Raw genomic sequence first — 20,179 nt, forward strand, 5'->3', positions numbered from 1 at the left:
GAACGAACCATTTGATGTCTATTTTTATCTGGGGAAGGTCTCCCCCCCCCCCACAAGTATGCAATGACCCTAGGCCAGCATCTACTCCTTTATAGGATCTTGCAGAATTAACCTAGTATGGTTCTTCCATAAAGGTTTAGTCAACTAATTCAAATCAGTTGGGGGAGAACTTTGAACCCACCTCCTCTATATCTCCTTTTTCAAAATGAAATAAAACTGTTAGCAAACTGCTTATCCACTAGAGAGCCTGTGTAGAAGAATGTGTAAAAGTAAGTTGGCCTGACGTTTCGATCCTATAGCAGGATCTTCTTCAACGGCTAAACAAAGGTTCAAAACGTCAGGCCAACTTACTTTTACCATGGAGGTAAAAACAGAGTTTTTACCTCCATGATTTACACATATCTCCTTTTTGGCAATCATGTGAATGCCACTGTAAATGGCTGTTTTCCGTTATTACTATTTATTTATTTATTGCAGAAATAAGTGTTAAAATGAACTCTTTGCATTTGCGGTTGTTCTGAAAGGACAGGCGGGTTGGAGACAAATGGAATATTTCTTTTTAAACTTGTGATCAAGTTGCATGTAACGCAGCAACGCTAGACAACTTGATGTTTGTCACGTTATAACATTCTCGTAACTTGTCAACTCGACCAATATCATACCAATATATTTTGACGTGTTGTCAACACTCACAAATTTCGTCAAGATATGACGTTAGCGTTATTTCTAAATTCAATAAAAATCATATTTCTTGAAACTTTTTTTCAAGTTATGTACAACGCAGCAACTTGACAATTTTCATAAGGATTTAACTCGTCAACTCGACAAAACTATGCAAATGTTGTCGTTTTGAACAAACACGAAGAAGTCTGCCACTTAATTGCTTACATGTCCACTCGATCGGAACCACCGTATGCATTTGAATGTTGTCGTTCGGACATTTTCCACATAAATATATTGGCATATACGAGAGGCGCATCCAATTTTTCTTCATAAGAAGTAAAGCGTTGACTATAGGCTAACTTTAAGTTTTATCAAATATGTTGAAACAGAATCCACCGAATACAAAAACAACCGTTACAATAGCCCGAACGGGTGGTAATTCCCCCAAATTTTTAGGTTTTATTAATTTATTATATTTTTTACCCAATGTCAGAACCATTATGAAGACTCAATCGACTGGGAAAGGAATGCAGGAACAATTGTTTCGAAGTAGCCGTTGGCATACTTGAAATTATTGGAAATTCACTCAGCTTATTGAACTAAAGGTGTAAACAATGGGCACGTTAAATTTCGCAACAACTAATTAACTGATTGCATCTGCACCCGGCGGCGTACGTCGCCAGTTTCGATTGGGTGTATAGCGGCTTCGAAACCGAATAGCTCTTTTGAAACCCCAATGCATAGGCTGACCGAGCAACCTTTTGAAAAATACTCCAACAACACCGGCAATTTGTTTTATCATAAAGCTGTTGCATTTATAAAAAAATATATATATTTAAAAAACTGTTGCATTTATAAAAAATTAAAAAAAAAAAAAAACTGTTTCTCAGAGCTCTAGTGGCGATCCAGGGGCAAAGCCATCGAAGCTGCAGCAATGTTAAGCATTTCTTGTTCTCTGGCAGCGAGTTTAAGGGTCACCAGGATTGCTTCCAAATATGCTATAAATTCAGATAATGGTCACCCATGATCAAATTTCAACAAGCAGTTTACTGTCCACTTTATAACGTAACTTTACATTGCGACATTGAATGGTCCTTATTAACACATTCCTGAATATCTGTGAATAAAAGTAGAAGAATCAGAAACTCTAGGCAAGTATGCTGTTGTAAAATTCTAGCAATTCTTAGCGTGCTAAAAGTTTAGGGCCAATGCTGATAAACTTTTTAGCACAAAAATACATGATAGAAACAGAAATTCAATCTCTCTGGAATTAAAGTTCAAAGCCGCTGTGGATTTTCTTCCCCTTGATTTTTGCTTTATTACACTTACGTTCATCGGTGTAAGACCACGCGGAATTTGGCTACGATTTTGAGATGGCCCGGCATCGATTTGAGACCAGCTTTGATTTTCATTGCGGCGACGGGGAGGGGCGGGTAGCGAATATTTTTTTCCCAAACTGAACTGACACTGAAATTATTTCCTCGATTCTGATTGGTTATCAGCGAGCACGTGATATACTTTAGTTTTCAACATGGATCCTCCATAATCTGTCGATATCAGTATGATCAACACAATCAAATTCAAGATATTCACATTAGCAACTTTGCAGAACTTTTGGTAGGTATATTTGAACGAAAGTATACAGTGAAGCAACTATTCCCAACTACTGCGCCCATTATAGGCAGTCCTCGATCGTTTGTTTACTCGCTTGACTCCGCTCTACACAGCACATACATGTAATGTAACCTACTGTACTGTGTATAGTATACAACACAATAAAACACACGTATTTGTAATTGTATACATAATGTAGCCGATGTACATATGTACCGTGGTGTTTGTGTACATTCGGGGTTGCGATACTTTTAGTTTTATAATCATAAATTCAAAATGCATTCAGTCAATGAATCATGATAGGCCTAGTCGAATATGTAGTGGCCATGAAGACGCGCGAGCGAGTGTGTGTCAGCCATTGAGTGTACACAAACATGGCATTTGACGATATGTCTGTGTCTTTTGACTTGTTAACTAGTTGTATATAGCTTATAACCTATACGTACGTAACCACATATGTTTACCTGCACAATCAGAAGTTCTTATACATGGTGACATAGTAGGCCTGCATTAACCGTATATACGTATTCGTACTAGTTCGAGATCTCAAATTCACTAATATAGGCCCTACCGCCCTTACAGTAGCTCTTGATAACTGGAAGCCTCACATTGTATCTACATGTAGGCACACTTAGGCCTACATACTTTAACTTAGCCTGTATATGGCGTGACACGTATTTTTGACATGATGCGGCCCATGATGATTGGTATGATCAACACTAACAGTGTCACATACATTCATTCATAAACGCCGACTACCATTCCGGTATTGATCAGCCAATCAGAATCGAGGAAATAATTTCAGTGTCAGTTCAGTTTGGGAAAAAAATATTCGCGGGCGGGTACCACAATGCATCCACCTGTCGCCTGTATGTACGCCCCTGGCTGGGTCGTATCGAGAAAACCCGTTTTACTTCGTTGTCGTTCAGTTCATTTCGCTTCAACGATCATTTGCATTTGTAGTTTAGTTACTATGTTGCTTAATTACAATATAACCAACGGATCAAAGAGATCACTATACCATGCAGCTGTCTGCTATATATATATATATATATATATATATATATATATATATATATATATGCAGCTACCTATTATATCGTTAAGTAAGCTACCCTGTCATGCACAGTCTATCATTGCAACACATTCACATGGTATATATAATTTTTGGATTTCCAATAGGCTACTTCCCCCTTTGAAAATATATGCAGTCAGTCACTAAATATTGCAAAGTGTCATATTAAAGGTTCATTGGTGACATCCAGATAATCATTATACAAATTTATACGAACATCACAAACAAGCGGTTGCAACTTTCTGCTTACCCCCCCCCCCCACACCCCCTCTCCATTTTACATCATAAACCAATGGAGTCTGTGTTATGCAATATGTCAAGACTTCAACAATTAAAAGAGACCAGTCCTGTCCTGTCCTGTCTTGATCTGTGTTTGAATATGGCCTACGACGGAACATTCCTCCATCAACATGTTTGGTTCGTCTAGGAATACTCTCCTTTGCGTTGCTATGCCTTGTTTCTTTAAATTGTATTAATAAATGTACTCCGTTGTGATTGAATGGCAGAAATAAACGAGACGAAACGAAAAATGTAAAGAGAAGGCTCCATAATTTCTTTCACTAAAATGTAAAATATGTTTCGCTATAACCGATTGTTTCGCTCGAAGTTCCCCAAAGCTCCTCCATTCGAATGGTTCAGGATTGAATGAGATTTAATGTTGGCAAGTTACAAACCCAGCCGGTTGAACAATGACGGAGAACAAAAAAGAAAAAAAAAATGGAAAACGTGAAAGAAAACCAAAGAATGAATAAGTGTAAGAAATCAGAATATTCAAGTTGTCTCTTCTTATTTCTTTGTCTCAACAACTGTATATAACATTTATATATAACTGGAATATTAACGTTAATCCTTTACAGTGATACATTTAATTACTTATTGTGCCTTGCAGCTTGGTGATTTACTTCTGGTGAACATTTATGCCTTTCTTCTTCGTCTTCTGAAGACTACGGAATGTTACTCAAAATGAGATTACAATTTAGCAACCTCAAACAAAACTAGATATATTTACCAAATGAATATAAGTGAACAAGCACTCAAATGTCACCACTATGTGCCTAAACTTTCTGAAAGCTCTTTAGATTTAATCGTCATACCCTTCCGGAAGTACCGACAGAGTTATTCCCCGATATCAGTTAAGGATCGTTTAAATTTGAGAATGTGACGGTGAAGATGAATACTTCGAGAGTGGGGAGGGGTGGTGGGAGGGGGGGCATGGGTTTAGAAGGTTAAGCATGAGTACATGTCGATTATTCGACTTTCTAGAATATTCAATGCGACCAATGAAGTTGACCGCTCATTTAATTTAAAATCGAAGCTCAACATTTAGACGCCCAGACTAGCATGAATGACAAGCAAATAACTCATAATGTGAGGGGAAAACATCGTTATTTGAAATGCTGCTTGACTATAATGAAGGTAATGAATGAATTGTTTGTTTTGTATGATTTTAGAAATATATGGACTCAATTTTTATCAACATCAACTCAAACAGATATGTCAGCACAAAGGAATCTGTGTTATCGTTAAAGACAGAGCAACTAGCTATCGTAAAGACTCAAGTTGAAAGTTTCCTAATCGAACGAAAACAGAAAACAGAAATGCATTAGAATAATTTAACAAAACATGTCTTCCAAGTGGTATACCAATTAACGTTGTATTTTTCGTGATTAATTTCAGCCCTCTGTTCTACTTTTTCTTCTCTCTTTTTCAAATATATTTAGTAATTGATTCAAAGAAACATACTTTGGACGGTCCAAGTGAGTTAAGTGTACACCTCGGCTCATGCCAGAGTTGTTCGGCAAACTTGTCACAGCAAAGTTCATCATGGGTAAATTGGGAAAACACACTCGCAACAGATTTCGAGTAGGCATATAGTCTGAAGCGGTTCATTAAATCCTTGGCATTTTTGTCATGGACCTAGATTATTAAACGGCAAGATGTAACATGTCGAACAGAGATGGATGAATCTACCAAATGAATGACCACATTGAGTATAGTGAACTATAATAGTTGTATATCTTGTCCTGTCTCTCAAACTACATAACGTCAGTCCATCTTTAGTGTGCGTGACAATGCTTTCAGTCTCTGCATCAGTTGTTGCTTCTGCTGAAGTAAGTTTTCTTCCAATGCCTTTGCTTCTGAAAGAAGTTTGTCGACACGATTTGGGCAAAAATTCTCAAATTCTTCACTCTCCCTGTTTTAGCAAAAAAGATTTTGTTTCAAATTTATTTGTACCAGATGTGATCAAGTGACATAAGGTTGTTTACAGGGATTTACAGAAAGAGACTTAATTTTAATATTTGTCGCATCAACATGAAGTACTTCATATATTTTCAAACAATCCTCGACATTGACGGGCGTTAGGGGAAGAGGATTCAGGGGACAGATGCCCCCACCTTGAGTGGGGGTGGAGGGCTCAGCCTGGGGATTTATTTTAATATTCATTGCAACAAAATGTATTCTTCAAGTAAGCTAAATGAAGATATTCTATATGGTCTTAGTCTGTAAAATTAAAGAGTGAAGGAGTAATCAGTGATGATGCCATGTTAAGTACCTTCCTCTACACGAACTTAATTATCATTAATGAAGTAATCACTGTGAATAACATTATATTTAGTAACAGATGGTGTTCTTATTCCACTAAAAAAGAATTTCAAGAATCTTGTTATTATTATGTCACTTTTAAAGCAACTTTTTAACTTTGTTGTCATTTGTACTTTTTCGTTCTCGGAAAGTTGCATAAACAGTTGCATAAACATACTAAATCGATGATACTCTAGCAATTATTAGATCATTCACAATTTTTTTTTAAAAAGTCCTATTGAAAACATTTGATATGACTTACTTGAAAACATGTATCCACTGAAGGCATCCAGATTTCAAATCGTTACCAGCATCTGTTATTGCCATTGAACATATAGAAATGGGTTTGAATGAATCATTTCGTTAAATGTAACTCTTAACTGAAGACCTTCTATTCCCCGTAGACCATACTTTCAGGCGTGTAATTCAGAATTTTATATATCATACTTTTGTCATTTCATTGAATCGAGAAGCCAAACTTATCAGTATCGTTACTAAACAGTACAGAATTTCAAGATACCCCTGGAACAATCACCAACAGCGAATTTATGTACATGCCCCTATTCCATTTTGTTGTCCTTTGTATACATTCTTAAGTGCAATTAGGAGGCAGAATTGCTATTGCTCTAAGACATAAAAGAGTCCCATCAGAATACAATCATTGAATTAACATAGTGTGATGTATTACTCATATTCAGAAACAATATTATCTAATCTGACTAAACCACTGTATGTACCTTGTCACCTGTTACCTTTGTCTTAATGGTTTGCCCACAGGGTCAACTCCTGACCCCTCTAGACTCCTGCTAAGTCTGATTATCTATCATGCGTTATACTCTCTTACATGGGCGGGATTACGGGGGGGCAAGAGGGGGCATTTGCCCCCCCACTTTTTCCCAGACCTTAGTTGTTTTTTTTTTGTCGTTTTTGCAGACAAATGTGCACAACCCTAATCGAAATTATTCCCCCACAACAGCTCTATCAAAATAGGCCTATTTGATTCAAATCTAAGTCGAATTTGTGATTAACATAGTAGCATGAAGCATGCAGAATAACTGGAGCTAGAGCTAGCTCATGGTTCGCAGCACAGGTTACGAATCCTGGAGCTAACAAACTAGCGATTCAATTCTGCATGTGATGAATCCGCGGAATGTGCTACAGTGCTAGCTTCAGGAATTGATTTGAGATTGAGATTTGAATTGAGAAACGATTTACGAAAGCCAAATTTGCATATTGGGTATATCAATAATTAAATTCAATATACTGACACATGACATCCCCCCCCCCCCCCGTATCATTCAACAATATGCAATGGCAATGCCGATGTAATTTCTTTACTGCTCGAAATCCTGGAATGATGCATGCAAATCGAATAATGTAAATTACAAATTGGCACTAACACAGCAACACATTAAATACATTGTTACAGTATACAGAACTCGGCAGTTTCGGTAGGGCCGATAAAATAATGTGTGGCTTCGAGTTCCGTTTTCGGATCTATTCTCGATGATGAATGAAACACTTACGTTTGGTTTTGCATAAAAGTGGGGGGGGGGGTGAAGGTATGTTCAGCCCCCAATATTTGCCAAGTGCTCCAAGAAGTGGGGACCGCGGGAAGAATTTCGAAGTGGGTGCTGAACATATTCTTGATCGGTCCAATGCACAATACACTAATAATTTTAGGGGGAAAGAACTGTCTAGATGTGATTTATTGTTACCAGAGGTGTCATATTTGCTGATCTAGGATTTCCTTTTTGCTTAAATTTCGACGCTCCTTGCCAACCGATGATGGCGCTCCGCTTAGATAGTGACGTATAACAAAAGTTGTACATCACCATCTGACCATATGTTATACTATCAATCCTCTTCAAATATTTAAATGATAATTAACTATCTGGATACAATTGCAGACATGAGATCCATATTTCAAGGATGGGTACATGCAGCTTAGAGCACTCGGGAAGTGCCGTTTCCGGCCATCTGGAGGGTTTGTAAAGCCAAAAAATTTCTTGTACGCTCCGCGCCGACGGATGGTGGCGCTCCGCTTAGATAGTCTTGATGGCAGGTTTGCCCCCCCACATTCACAACTCAAATCCCGCCCCTGCTCTCTTATAAATTTACCATCATTATATATAAGTAGTCTAGATCTGGATGCTGTGGAAGAAAGACATTAAAACAGCACAAACCTTCTACCATTTGTCTGTGTCTCCAATTTAATATTTGCGTGCAACATCACACATAGTACTTTGCGTTTATACTGCACATTATGCTGCAACTTATTACTTAGACACAGCAGTCACTTTTCAATGGTTCATAAACGCTCAGAGAAGTTGATATAATCTTCAAGTTGAGCACGAAAAAGTTTCAAAGCTATGAAAACAGTTTCTTCAAGTACTGGTATTCAAGCATGATGCTAAGATCTATTTCTCTTACCTTTTAACACTGATTCAAGCATAACTTCAGATTGGTCTGGTCTCATCCTGCACAGAGATTTCTTTGCAACGACGTTGTCGCCGCTGATAGATGTGTCCATTCTTTTCAGTTCCAGATTAGCTCTGGAGGAGCTGTATGGTATCTTGAAATCTCCAGAGGGGCCTAATTCCATTAATGTTCTGTGATCCTGTTTGTAATGATCCAATCATAGCTTAACAAAAGACGGAACTGATTGGCTGTAAGGGTTTGTATCAAATCATATTTCGACTGGATGGAATTAAGAATAATGATAACTTTGTAACCCATATATGCTCTCCTGACAGTCAAAATTATATGATAAAGTTAAAAGTGATATGTTATAGTCTACATTAAAGTTTTGGTGCTCTATTTTCCAGATCATTTTCTCTACTGATGTTGTTGGTTACTCACATCGTCAGTACTGCAATGGGTAACAAGTGTCTAGTGATACATAGTTGGTATAAAAATTAGATTACTTTTACAAAAGCAAACGTTACAATTTGCAAAGATCGCCCATTGGGAGAATTCAGACTTAAAATATTAACACCTTTAAGGTTATTGCATTGAATCTGTAGCTTGGTGCACTTTCAGTTAATCCTCTAGTAGCAAGATCGACTTAGTAATATGTCATGAAATATCCTATTGTGTATACTTTGGGGGAAGTACTAACCATGGTAGACTCTGTTGACATTTGCTCTGATAGTTGAGATTCAGTGATGGTACGGTTAGCAGTTTCATTATTCAGTTGCACCCTCTCGGAGCTGGTTTTCTTATCCATGTCAAGCATAAGTGCTCTGTTACTTCAAATGCTACATGGAAGGAAACAAAATGAGAGACATCACTCATGACATACAATCAATGAATGGGTGACAGGTTGAACATTTACTTTTGAATTAAAAATGAGCCCTAAGTTTACCATAATCCAAATGTTCATTCCTAAACTGTGGCATCAGACACCTATGCTGAAATCATAACGTGTTGGTGATGTTACTCTAGAACATACATGATATTGGGAAATGTAATTTTTTTTACTAAAAGCGGGCTGTAAACATTGTTTGCATCATAATGGGCCAATATTAAACCATGTGACAAACTTTTACCTATCAGGCTCATTCAAACGGTTAACAACTAACTGATAAGGCAGTCACATGGCTTATCCTAACTTTACTTTTTTGGTCAACAAATAGCCCAGCCTATGTTGCCAAATCTATGTGCATTGACTATGTCTATTGAATATTTTCTTTTCTGAATTCTAACTGCTGAATTGGGCCTAGCCTAGGCAAATCATAGTACCATTACGTAGTCTAGTACTAGTAAACTGTAGTATAGCCCAGCTAGTGCAAGGAATCTTAGTGTTAGGCTAATTTGCTTTGTTGTCCTTTTCCAACATCGTATTTTGATAGATTTTTACCGATTCACTGTTATTTCGACCGACGACAAAATCGCTGTTTTGCATTATTACTAGAACCAAGTTGTATTGTACATTCCGGTCCCTATGCTACTGCAGTGTATGACTATTACTACTACTAGTGAGGTCTACCATCCGTTTTAACTTCAAAATCTTATCTTACTGTGAATGTGATGGTTGGTCAAACGTTAGGCCTAACGTTAGGCTAAGCTAGGCCTAGTAATTGAACAACAATGTTCGCTCGTCTGTGCCCAAGCAACCACAACAAGAATGTCTTAATATTGAATATCGAACTGGTCTACCTGAATGAATAGCGTAAGTGTTGTACAGTCTAACTTTAGTCTACGTTACTGTAATCAAATATACTCGAACGTTTTTACTTGCAGTTACTACTAATACAGCAGGATTCCGTGGATACAAGTTTCGTCTGATCTGAACGTTGGGGCAATGCACCCAGCGCAGCGCAGGTACAGGTACGTAGGCATTTTCAACGTATATGGAAGGCCAGAAGAACATTGTGACATAAATTATGTAGCTCGAATCCGGGCACATTCCATTTACTTTCGGATGGGACAAGCATGGACTCAATATATATTTTCTAGTCGGATTGCGCTCACAATATTAGACGAGAGACTCAAACATGCCCTGGGTCTCCGAACATTACAAATTAATTTGCGTCCTCACACTAACATTTACAACAATTTCATGATCGCATTATCCATCGAAACAGTGATTATATCTGTTGGTTTTTAATAGAAGATCACAGATACCAGTGATACTGACATTTTGGTTTATCCCAAGTCATACCACATGCTCTGTAGAATCAACCAAACCAAATCAATGAGAATATTTTTACATGGTCTCATAGACAAAGATTTTTCGGGGACGAAACGGGGACGGCAGTGTAATCTGCTCCTCACTGCGAAGGCTTTCTTCATAAGCCATATACTTATCATAATGCGAGGTTTCCATGAACAAGTTAACGCTGATTAAGTGATTAATTGTGGTCTTAAATAGTAAACTCGTACATCGCACTAGTATTTGTATGTTTGGATCGTTAATATTTACACGGCTCTGTATTGGCCACTGGGAGCATGGGAACACGTGGCCTCTCCGATCTCATCCCCTCAATTTTTCTTCCAGATGACTTACACATTAAAACGATTTAATTTGATATCTGTCTGTTTTGTTGTTTTTTCGTTATGTTTCGATATCATGGTACTCAGTTTGACTTTGATGCCACTATTGTTTGTACATGCTGCGGTTGAGTTTATACAGCGCAACTTAAGTTCTCACGCAACAACGACAACTTGTTATACTTTTGGCGTTCCATACGTAATAACTTTCATCACTATCGTTCAAAGATCCTTGGCCAAATCTTACCTAGGCAAGAGATGGGATTCCTAGGCTCTGTGGTACTTTATATAACATTTTTTACTACCAGAATTATGGCTGTTTGTGATGTAACATAACAGCCCCGTAACTTTTTAAGAAATTCGTAAAGGCCAAGGCTAGTCCTGGATATGCATAGCCCTAACTTGTTATTCCTTGAGGCTTGACCCTATACAGTAATATTTTTTCTAGTCAAGTCTAAGCCTAACGTTAGGCGAGAGTATGGTCGAAATTGATCGTGTTATCATTCATGATGAATCCATTAAGGGTTTGATAATATATTAGAATATATACCAGTGTTTGCACAAGGTGACCATAGTATTTTATGTGACTTGTGAGACAAACTTTAAGGCTTCACAACATGTGAGCATTACATTATTCCCTGTGTTATTGTATAGGCCTGCATGTAAAAATAATATTATAATAAACATCAGAAAGTTACAACTTACATTTATCATGGGGGTCATCATATTTGGAACAAAATAAAAGGTAAGATCAACAGTCGTGACAGCCCTGTGACCAAATTTGGCCAGTGGAATTTAAATTTGAAGATGACATTTAATGTAGCAATTCTGGTGGCGGCTTTCATTCACCGTTTGATTTCAATGTTGGATGAAAATTAAATATTCCTCTGAAAGAGGCAAAGTGCTTCGCTATCCGTAATCAATAATCATGCTCCTCAGTGGATCTCTGAGAGATAATGCCTGAATAAATGAAATAAAATGATAGTTAGGCTATAGCCTACAGGGACTCAATCACTGAAGTCATTCACTCCCCTGGAGTCTTCAATTGTACTAAACAACTGCAGCTTGATTTTGCACTTAAAGGTTTGCTGTATAGACCCAACTATAGCAGGCTATCATGGAAAAGTTTCTTGAGCTTATGTCATCGACCTGCCTTGGTCGTAAAATGACCTCTTTTACCAACTTAGTCTGCAACGCCTGCCACATCTTTTTTTCTTGTATGAGAGTCTGTGCGAACGCTGTATGATTAACTACACTGTAGACATGAACATATTTCCACACAGTGTTTACACAAAGAGCCTAATGGTGTTAAGAAGCTATGCAGGCGAATTGAGGTCGATTTACGACAGTGGCAGTTCGATTACATAATCACAAAACTTTCCTAGCTATAGCAGGCTATAATTGTAGCCAATAAAGCAGAGCTTTAAGCTAATCGATGACTATAGGCATAACAACCTTGATTATTAAAAACCACTGCTATGAGTCAACACTGCATTTATAACACAATTTTACTTTATTTTTTATTTTGGGAGAATCAGCACAATTTAACTTAATAGGAAATTGCAAGATTTTCACTGCCTTGACACCTTACAGGGGGTCAATAAAAACAATGGACTAATATCGAATTTCAGTTAGGAACGGACTCAGGAGCCAATCACAGATCTAGCTGTGTATGAAGTAGCACTCTGAATACTTAGCATACATGTACTTTAAAGGCATTGAAGACTCTCCCCAAACCGCGTACCGCGCTCTGAAAAAGTTAACTTTCCGTTGCTTGCAAATGACGTTTTCTTGTCGCTACAAAATGCAGACAGTAATGAAACGTGATACCTTGTTATCTTTTGTCTAGACCTGAGATGCCCATCGCCGCTATATGTACACTGTGTTGTGGATATTGACCTTAGCTGTATGTATTGACTGTACACTAGTGTCTAATAACCGACGGTAGCAAGCTGTGTGTGTATTTTCTGGGACCGATGGTGGTGTCTAACACTTCTGTTACACCTCATTCGAAACTAGGTCAGATTAGCATCAGACGTTTCTTTGTGCGCAAGTCTTCACACCCTTTTGAAAAGTTAGTATCTTGAAAAGTGGAATCGCTTTATATAGCGGCTATGATCTTCTGCCCTCGTAATAATTATATTACTTTTATTATTTTTTTTTAGGCTTCCTGAGATGTCATCTTAAACCAATGGAAGAGAAGAACAAATTTCAAGATGTTAGCAGACAGAATAGTTCAAGGGAGGCAAGAGCGCTGACTGTTGAGGAAACAGAAAGACTGAAGAAAGATGACGTTTGCGTTTCAGAATTCAAACAGAATAAATTAGAGAAAGAAGCCAAGAAGAATTGGGATCTTTTCTACAAAAGGAACAGCACAAATTTCTTCAAAGATCGTCACTGGATATCCAGAGAATTCGCTGAACTGCTTTCAGGAGCATCCGAAAAGGTTAACTACTGTAGGAATCATAGAAAATTGGCAATACCAGTCGTTAAAATGTCATAGTTTACCATAACAAACCACAATCAGCCTGAAATGTCACCTGTAGTGTTTGGGAAACACCTTGTCTAGAAATTCCTTAAATAACAGAAAAATTCACTTTTTTCTGTTGAATTCTAGCTTGGGCAGGATCAGCTGTTTCAAGGAGAAATAACTTTGCAGGGAAATAAACAACTGGTTTTTATTTTTTTTAAAGTTGGATTATAAAACCATTGAGAATAAAGTTAATTGTATAAGTGGGTGTTATTGTATGTTGTCACTGTGTGATCAACTAAATAGTAATGTCAAATCAATTGTGTAGAGGTTCTCATTGCATCAGTGAAAAATAAAAGAAAAGAGTTTGATTTGTGATGTTCATGTATAACATCACAAACAATGTTTTTCCAATTGGCCATATTTGAATAAAATGAGTAAATTGTCAGCTTTGACCTCAGCAACAGAATGAGCTATCAATATGGGATGTGTTTCTTTTTACTTGCTCTGTAAATAACGATGTTTGAAATTTTAGACATATCTTTCCTTTGATATTTATACATTCCTTTCATTCTTTGTCAGGTTGAGCCCAGTGAAAGACTGACTCTGCTCGAAGTTGGGTGTGGAGTCGGCAATCTCGTCTTCCCTATTTTGAAAGAAAATCCGCTTCTGTTTGCATACGCTTGTGACTTCTCACCGAGAGCCGTGCAATTTGTGAAGGTAAGGTATTAAGAAATTGATGAGCAATAGTTTTGGAGATGACATAATCAGGACGTTGTTCTGTGTATGCCTTGAAATTAAAACTTCAGCACGTAAGGTATATTATGGTTCATATTGGTATCTTTAATAGGTTGTAAGAGAGGGATGGATATGTGGTGGGATTTTTGGGACAGTAGTTGGGCCACCCAGTACATAATCCTGTCAAAAGACCTGGGTGGATATGAGTCTGTTTTGACACCAATCCATGTCCACATATGTGTTAATATGTATGGTAGCGATATCCAGTGATTTAGTAATGGTACCATTACTTTTACTTCAAAATCTTAAATTACACAAGCACTCTATAATAGCTCCCCCCCCTCCCCAACCCCTTAAAAGTAGTTTTCAGTATTTATTATTGCAGATCAAATAAATGAAAGCGTTTTGTACTCAGATAAACATTTGGTTTGGCTAATGGCTATAAACTTAATGTATGTTCAAAATGTGCAGGAAATTACACATTACAGTAAAACTCCATCAATCGCCTGATATTGTAATATATTTATTGTAAAGGGGACATTTGTTAACATTGTGCAAACGTTAACATGGCTCAATGTTAGTCACAGTTCAGACTATTGCATGACAAAATTGATGAGCCAGGTATGTAAAATTGGTTGTTTGAAATCTTCATTTTTCTGTTAACACCATGTATTAAGTTTCTACTAAAGAACAAAATCCAGCAATCTAAAAGAAATTTTGAAGGCAAAAATATAAGTCGTTCCTGAATCATGTATACGTAAATATGTAATATGATATTTGTCCGTGGAGCATCCAGTGGACATAATTTGCTAACATAAAGGGTGATAACATTTCATAATTTGGTCCTGGGGAGCCCCCTACCCTACAAAATCTGGACTCTATATGATGTAATAGTTCTACTAAAAGTAATGCAAAAGTCACACGCTTTAAGTTTGGTCACATGATCTCATTTTAACTACACAGTATTACCTCATTTCTGGTCTGTCAAATACCCTGATACAGTGATGTGTATATGATAATGATGTATGTTTGTATTTACAGTATATATATTTTTTTGATTGTCAGGAGAATGAAGACTACAAACCTGATAGAATCAAAGCTTTTCAATGTGACCTGACAGAAGATGATCTGATAGAAGAAATCCCCTCTGAATCTGTCGACCTGGTTACCATGGTGTTTGTTCTGTCCGCAATTCATCCAGATAAAATGCTTTCATCAATTCAGAATATCTCTTCAGTGAGTGTATTTATGCTTGCCTTGTCCTTGAGTAGACACGGGCAAATCATAGGTGTATTATTTATCGGCCTGTACCTGCTATTAGTGTATTACCAATGAGTAACATTAGTTGGTGCATTAGACATTTGTGAAATGTATTAATCATGGCAAATGCAAGGCGTATAAATACAAAAAATAATAGACTAGACTTATGCTTTAGTCCTAAGGTATCAGGCCTTTGATATAATCCATGGTATGTTTAAGAAACATTGCTAACTGTTCTCAAAATTTCAATTTAACGTGTTGTTCAAATTGTGACCATTTGGGTATTTTCTGTCACATTCTATTTGTGATTGACAACATGTTATAGCATAGTCAGTATTGCTGACTTTGAACTTGGATTTTCCGTAAACTAATTATGGTTTCGGTCACGATTTCTTTGTTTATTTTCTAAATTTTTTACAGTTAAGTTTTATTTTACATTTGAAAGGGTTTAATTTCTAATTGGAAAGCCGTTGAAGTGTGGCTAAATAAGCACAATTAATGGTATGCAGGCATCACTTTGGTGTGATATTTAAACGCAGTATGCTCCTTTTAACCCAGGTGGTTGAGTCTAATATCAGTACTAACACCAATTAACAGTTGATATCTCATACACATCTTACAGATTGACTATTTTTCTGCATTTACAGGTTTTAAAACCAGGTGGTAGAGTGTTATATCAGTAATCACCCATTAACAGTCTCAGCGTATAATCGGTGCTCAATTACCATGGTTAGAGTACTTGTATCATGACAGGGTCTGCAATAAATTGAAACAAATCGTGCAAGACCCAACACACCCTTTGTTTGAGCACTCTGGACTGCGTTTATGCCCACCACGTACACTTAGGGGCAGCTACAGATACTCATTTGTGCCTAATTCTATCCATATATTTAATTCACAAGTGAGAAGATAATTTTCTTATTTGTAGGACTTGCTGTATATTTGTATTACTGTATACATGTGTATCGCAGTCTATTGAAACTTGTACTATTGCTTTCCTTTTTTTTCTTTTTGTTTACGACCTGTGTAACAAAGTGTAATCAAGAAAATTACACAAGAGTTTCATCATTGTTCTAGGCAGTTAATTGTGGATAGGTCACAGGGTCAATTCAAATTCAATTCAACACCACTCACAGTTTTGATGATTTTTCTGCACCTTCAGGTCTTAAAACCAGGTGGGATGGTTTTATTCAGGGACTATGGACTGAATGACCATGCCATGCTGCGTTTCTCCAAAGGACACAAACTGGCAGATTCCTTTTATGTCAGGCAGGACGGTACTCGGGCTTTCTTCTTCTCATTAGGTGAGTCCCGAGAGGACAGAATCCATCAGACTAACGTACATAAATTGCAAATTTTTAAAATATAGCTAAAGGAGCGAAATAAATCCATTTACTCTACCGGCAATAACTAATTAAATCTAAAAGTTGTTATTTTAAATTGACTGACACTAGATTTTTACAAGAAAAAGAGGATTATATATGGGTATTTGTAAGTTTTTAAGAGATGATAGTGTTATATGACAGGAAAACGTTTGTTTGCAGGGAAAAAATGTTGATTCTTTGTCTTGTACATTGTTATTACATCCTTGTGGCCCGTTTGGGGTATTCACCAGCAATTTGTAGTTTATTGTGTATACTACGTAAGGATGAATCACGAACGGTATGCAACCAGGTGGAGCACTGCCCAAAGAAAGATAGAATAAAAATGGTGTCGAGTCGTGGAAATAGTTTGTTCGTTGTTGTACTGATCAAATGTCATCTGTTTGCAGTGACATTTTTTCCACGCTCGTTTCATTACCCATCTCGGCTTCTGTTCAGAAAGTGTTAGTGCATCACCGCCTATGTGTGTGCAATTTATATTCCCCTTTTTCATCTTAAACCTTCAGTTTTTCTCGCTAAGCTCTTCAGCGACGCCGGCTTTGAGGTGGCAGCTAACGAGTATGTCTTGAGAGAGACGGTGAACAAGAAGGAAGGGCTGTGCGTGCCGAGGGTGTTTGTTCAGGGCAAATTCATCAAGAAAGGGTGAGAGAAATATCCCAGATCAGAGAGTGAGTCAACCTTTTTTATTCACCTTTCTTACCGAAATAAAAATCTCTCCTCTTCTGACTGTTATTGTTTAATTCAATGGGTCTGAATCAAGTTGGTGTGTGTGGGTGTCTGTGTGTATGTGGTGCCCTAGCTTGTAAACACGATATCTCAAGATAGGTTATCATATTTGGCATGTGGCTTCCCATAATTAGTACAAGAACCCTATTGTTTTGGGTGGAGGTCAAAGGTCAAAAATTTCAAAAAAACTGATTTTCTCCAGAAAAGCTCCAGAACCTGAACATCAAAGGAGCTCATATATGTATGGTAGTCAAGCCTTATTTTGTGTAAAGTTTTTACATTGTTCTGTACTACTGTTGCCTAATCTAGTATAATAGGTGGTTGTCATAGTGGTGGTGGTTATATTCCCATTTCTATATCACATTCAACAATGAGGATAGTGTACATTACAAAATTCAATGTCAAACAGGGTTCAAGCAGTCCACACATATACAAACGCTTTAATGTGTGCACGGAAGTTACAAGATACAAGTTGTAAATATTTGTTCATCAACAGACCACAGAGATCTTAATAGTATGGAATACTTTAAAGGCCATCAGTATTGTTAAAGTTAAGCATATTTTGAGCTGCAAAGGGCTTTGAAATCTATCAAATCTCCAAATTGTTTCCAGATTGTGTGAGATTTTATGAACACCTGTCTTTCTCAGTCCTTACTAAACAAAACAAATGCTGGTGTTGAAAGCATGGGGACATTCTTTGACAGCCGTGCAAACAACAATGGGCTATTGTTCTGGATGAAAGGCATTCAACAAATATAATATCGGACCTGCTAGCCTTGCATACTATTTATTATATTGTAGTTTCTGAGGTTCAACTAGATAAAATTCTCGATTATTAGGTGTTCATCAAATTATGATAATATTATACTTGGGCATTTGGTTTCCATAGTTACTAGTGTCAGATGGCTTTTCATTCTTTTTCATGATCTAGTTTAGCTTACAAAAGTTTCTACAAATTTTGTTAACTTTTACATCACAGTTAACTGGTTAAATCATGACATTGATACAGTAAAGAGCAAAATGTAGACTCATAGATGCAGGCTCTCTCCATACAGTGTTTATAATCAAATAATGAGGTTGAAGTAGATATATCTCAGCATGAGTTTAATTTTTAATTTTGGTAAACTTACAAAAGTAGTTTTTCCTGTCAATAATTCCTTGTGAAAGGTGAAGTGTTGACTTTGGCTTGCAAATTATAATTATTACTCTACCATACAACCATGTCATAATCCTAATATTCCACTTTTATGAAAATGTTTGAATTTTATCCCCATGTTTCCTCTGCCCTGGTACTTGGAAGTCAAATTTTTCCCAGTTTCTTCACTGCTTCATCATACTTCTATTAAGGCAATAATGATGTTTGTGTCCAACAATGACAAATTTTTGTTTACTTTTTGTTCCTCTTATTAACTAGAGGCAGAAGAAGCAAAATCCTATGCTAGTGGAAGGACCCTAGCAGATTGAGAGTCTCTTTGTGAGAAGTCTCCCACGCTGAGGGACAGCTCTCAAGATGAAACATCAGAACATGAAAAGCTTGATGCATTAAGAGGCAACGAACTGCTCAACAGGAAGAGACATACTCCAGAAAGCGCACTTCACATACACATGCAAAGTCTGTTTTGCTGACCAATGTTTTGATGAGCAATTAATGATACAGTTAGACAAAGAGTTAATGCTTTTGTAAAATTTTATACATATATTTAAATGAGAGAGTACAGTTTTGAAGAGTATGTGCAATGGCTGACATCACAGACCACACACTGTGGTCCACTGGGGAATAAGGAATGCCTGAATGTAAGTCAAAATAGTTTACGTTCACTTTCAACACATCTCTTGGAAAAAAGCGACAAGGGAATTTTCAGGAGTTGCAATTCAACAATGTTTGCCACTGGATTTATACCCATTTAAAGACTCTTCAGAGTCTGAAAATAGAGTCACAACTTCCAAGATGGTGCTTTCAAGAAACTTCTAGCTGTGGTGGTATGCTAAAATTGGAGCCAGTACTGATAACCTTTAAGCTCAAAAATGTGATGTGTGATACTCTCTCCTTGGGTTCATATTATCAAAGTTACATTGTGTTCATAACAAATTGTAATCAAGAAAAATGTACAAGAGTTTCATAGTGTATGCGTAGTTTGCTCATTGTTCTTGACAGTAAATTGTGGTTATGTCACAGGGTCATACTTCATACTATAATAAATCAAAATATTAGTAACAGACTCTCAACTGCCCATCCTGCCATGCATGAAGTACTGTATGTTAATAACCAACGTTACCGACGGACCATAACGCATATTTTGGAAAACAGGTCTTTTCAGCAATCTATTGTAGTTGTATCACATGACCATGACGTATCATTATTTTGTACAATGAGAAGACTTTAAGAAACAATAACCTTAAACTAGCAATATGATTGGTTATAGTCTTGGCCAAGATGGAAGTATGTGGAGGGAAAAAATAAGGAGCTACATGTCATTTCCTTTGTCGATTTCACTGCTGTACTGAAGACCTCATAGCTTTCATGCTGTATTAGAAAATGACTGATTTCTGATTTACATTAAAAAGAATTTAAAAAAAAAAATTGTTTTCTTCTTTTCTCTTTTGTTGCCTCTCATTTGAAGATTGACATAGAATTACATTGAAAGCAATTTATTTTTTACGTTAACACATATA

General features: G+C 37.0%; 2 protein-coding genes across 3 annotated transcripts; one reads left to right on the forward strand and one right to left on the reverse strand.

Annotated features, from left to right (window-relative positions):
• Positions 1 to 4,136: 4,136 nt before the first annotated feature.
• LOC139958857 (uncharacterized) lies at positions 4,137 to 10,233 on the reverse strand. Its single transcript, XM_071956254.1, has 5 exons — positions 10,097 to 10,233; positions 9,057 to 9,195; positions 8,369 to 8,555; positions 6,198 to 6,249; positions 4,137 to 5,546 (listed from the first exon to the last, which is right to left on the reverse strand). Exons 2-5 carry the CDS (start codon positions 9,171 to 9,173, stop codon positions 5,399 to 5,401), a joined length of 504 nt encoding a protein of 167 aa, XP_071812355.1. The 5' UTR covers positions 9,174 to 9,195; positions 10,097 to 10,233; the 3' UTR covers positions 4,137 to 5,398.
• Positions 10,234 to 11,063: 830 nt separating this feature from the next.
• On the forward strand, positions 11,064 to 20,074 carry LOC139958587 (tRNA N(3)-cytidine methyltransferase METTL6-like). Of its 2 annotated transcripts, none has more exons than XM_071955739.1 (7): positions 11,064 to 11,209; positions 13,096 to 13,376; positions 13,983 to 14,120; positions 15,204 to 15,374; positions 16,561 to 16,702; positions 17,287 to 17,448; positions 18,921 to 20,074. In XM_071955739.1, the coding sequence occupies exons 2-6, from the start codon at positions 13,122 to 13,124 to the stop codon at positions 17,424 to 17,426; spliced, it is 846 nt and encodes a 281-aa protein (XP_071811840.1). In that variant the 5' UTR covers positions 11,064 to 11,209; positions 13,096 to 13,121; the 3' UTR covers positions 17,427 to 17,448; positions 18,921 to 20,074. The 2 variants fall into 2 exon arrangements, with proteins under 2 accessions (XP_071811840.1, XP_071811841.1); XM_071955740.1 differs by having other exon boundaries at positions 18,927 to 20,074.
• The last annotated feature ends 105 nt before the right edge of the window (positions 20,075 to 20,179 follow it).

Source organism: Apostichopus japonicus, chromosome 18 (genome assembly GCF_037975245.1).
Source record: "Apostichopus japonicus isolate 1M-3 chromosome 18, ASM3797524v1, whole genome shotgun sequence".
NCBI lineage: Eukaryota > Metazoa > Echinodermata > Holothuroidea > Aspidochirotida > Stichopodidae > Apostichopus > Apostichopus japonicus.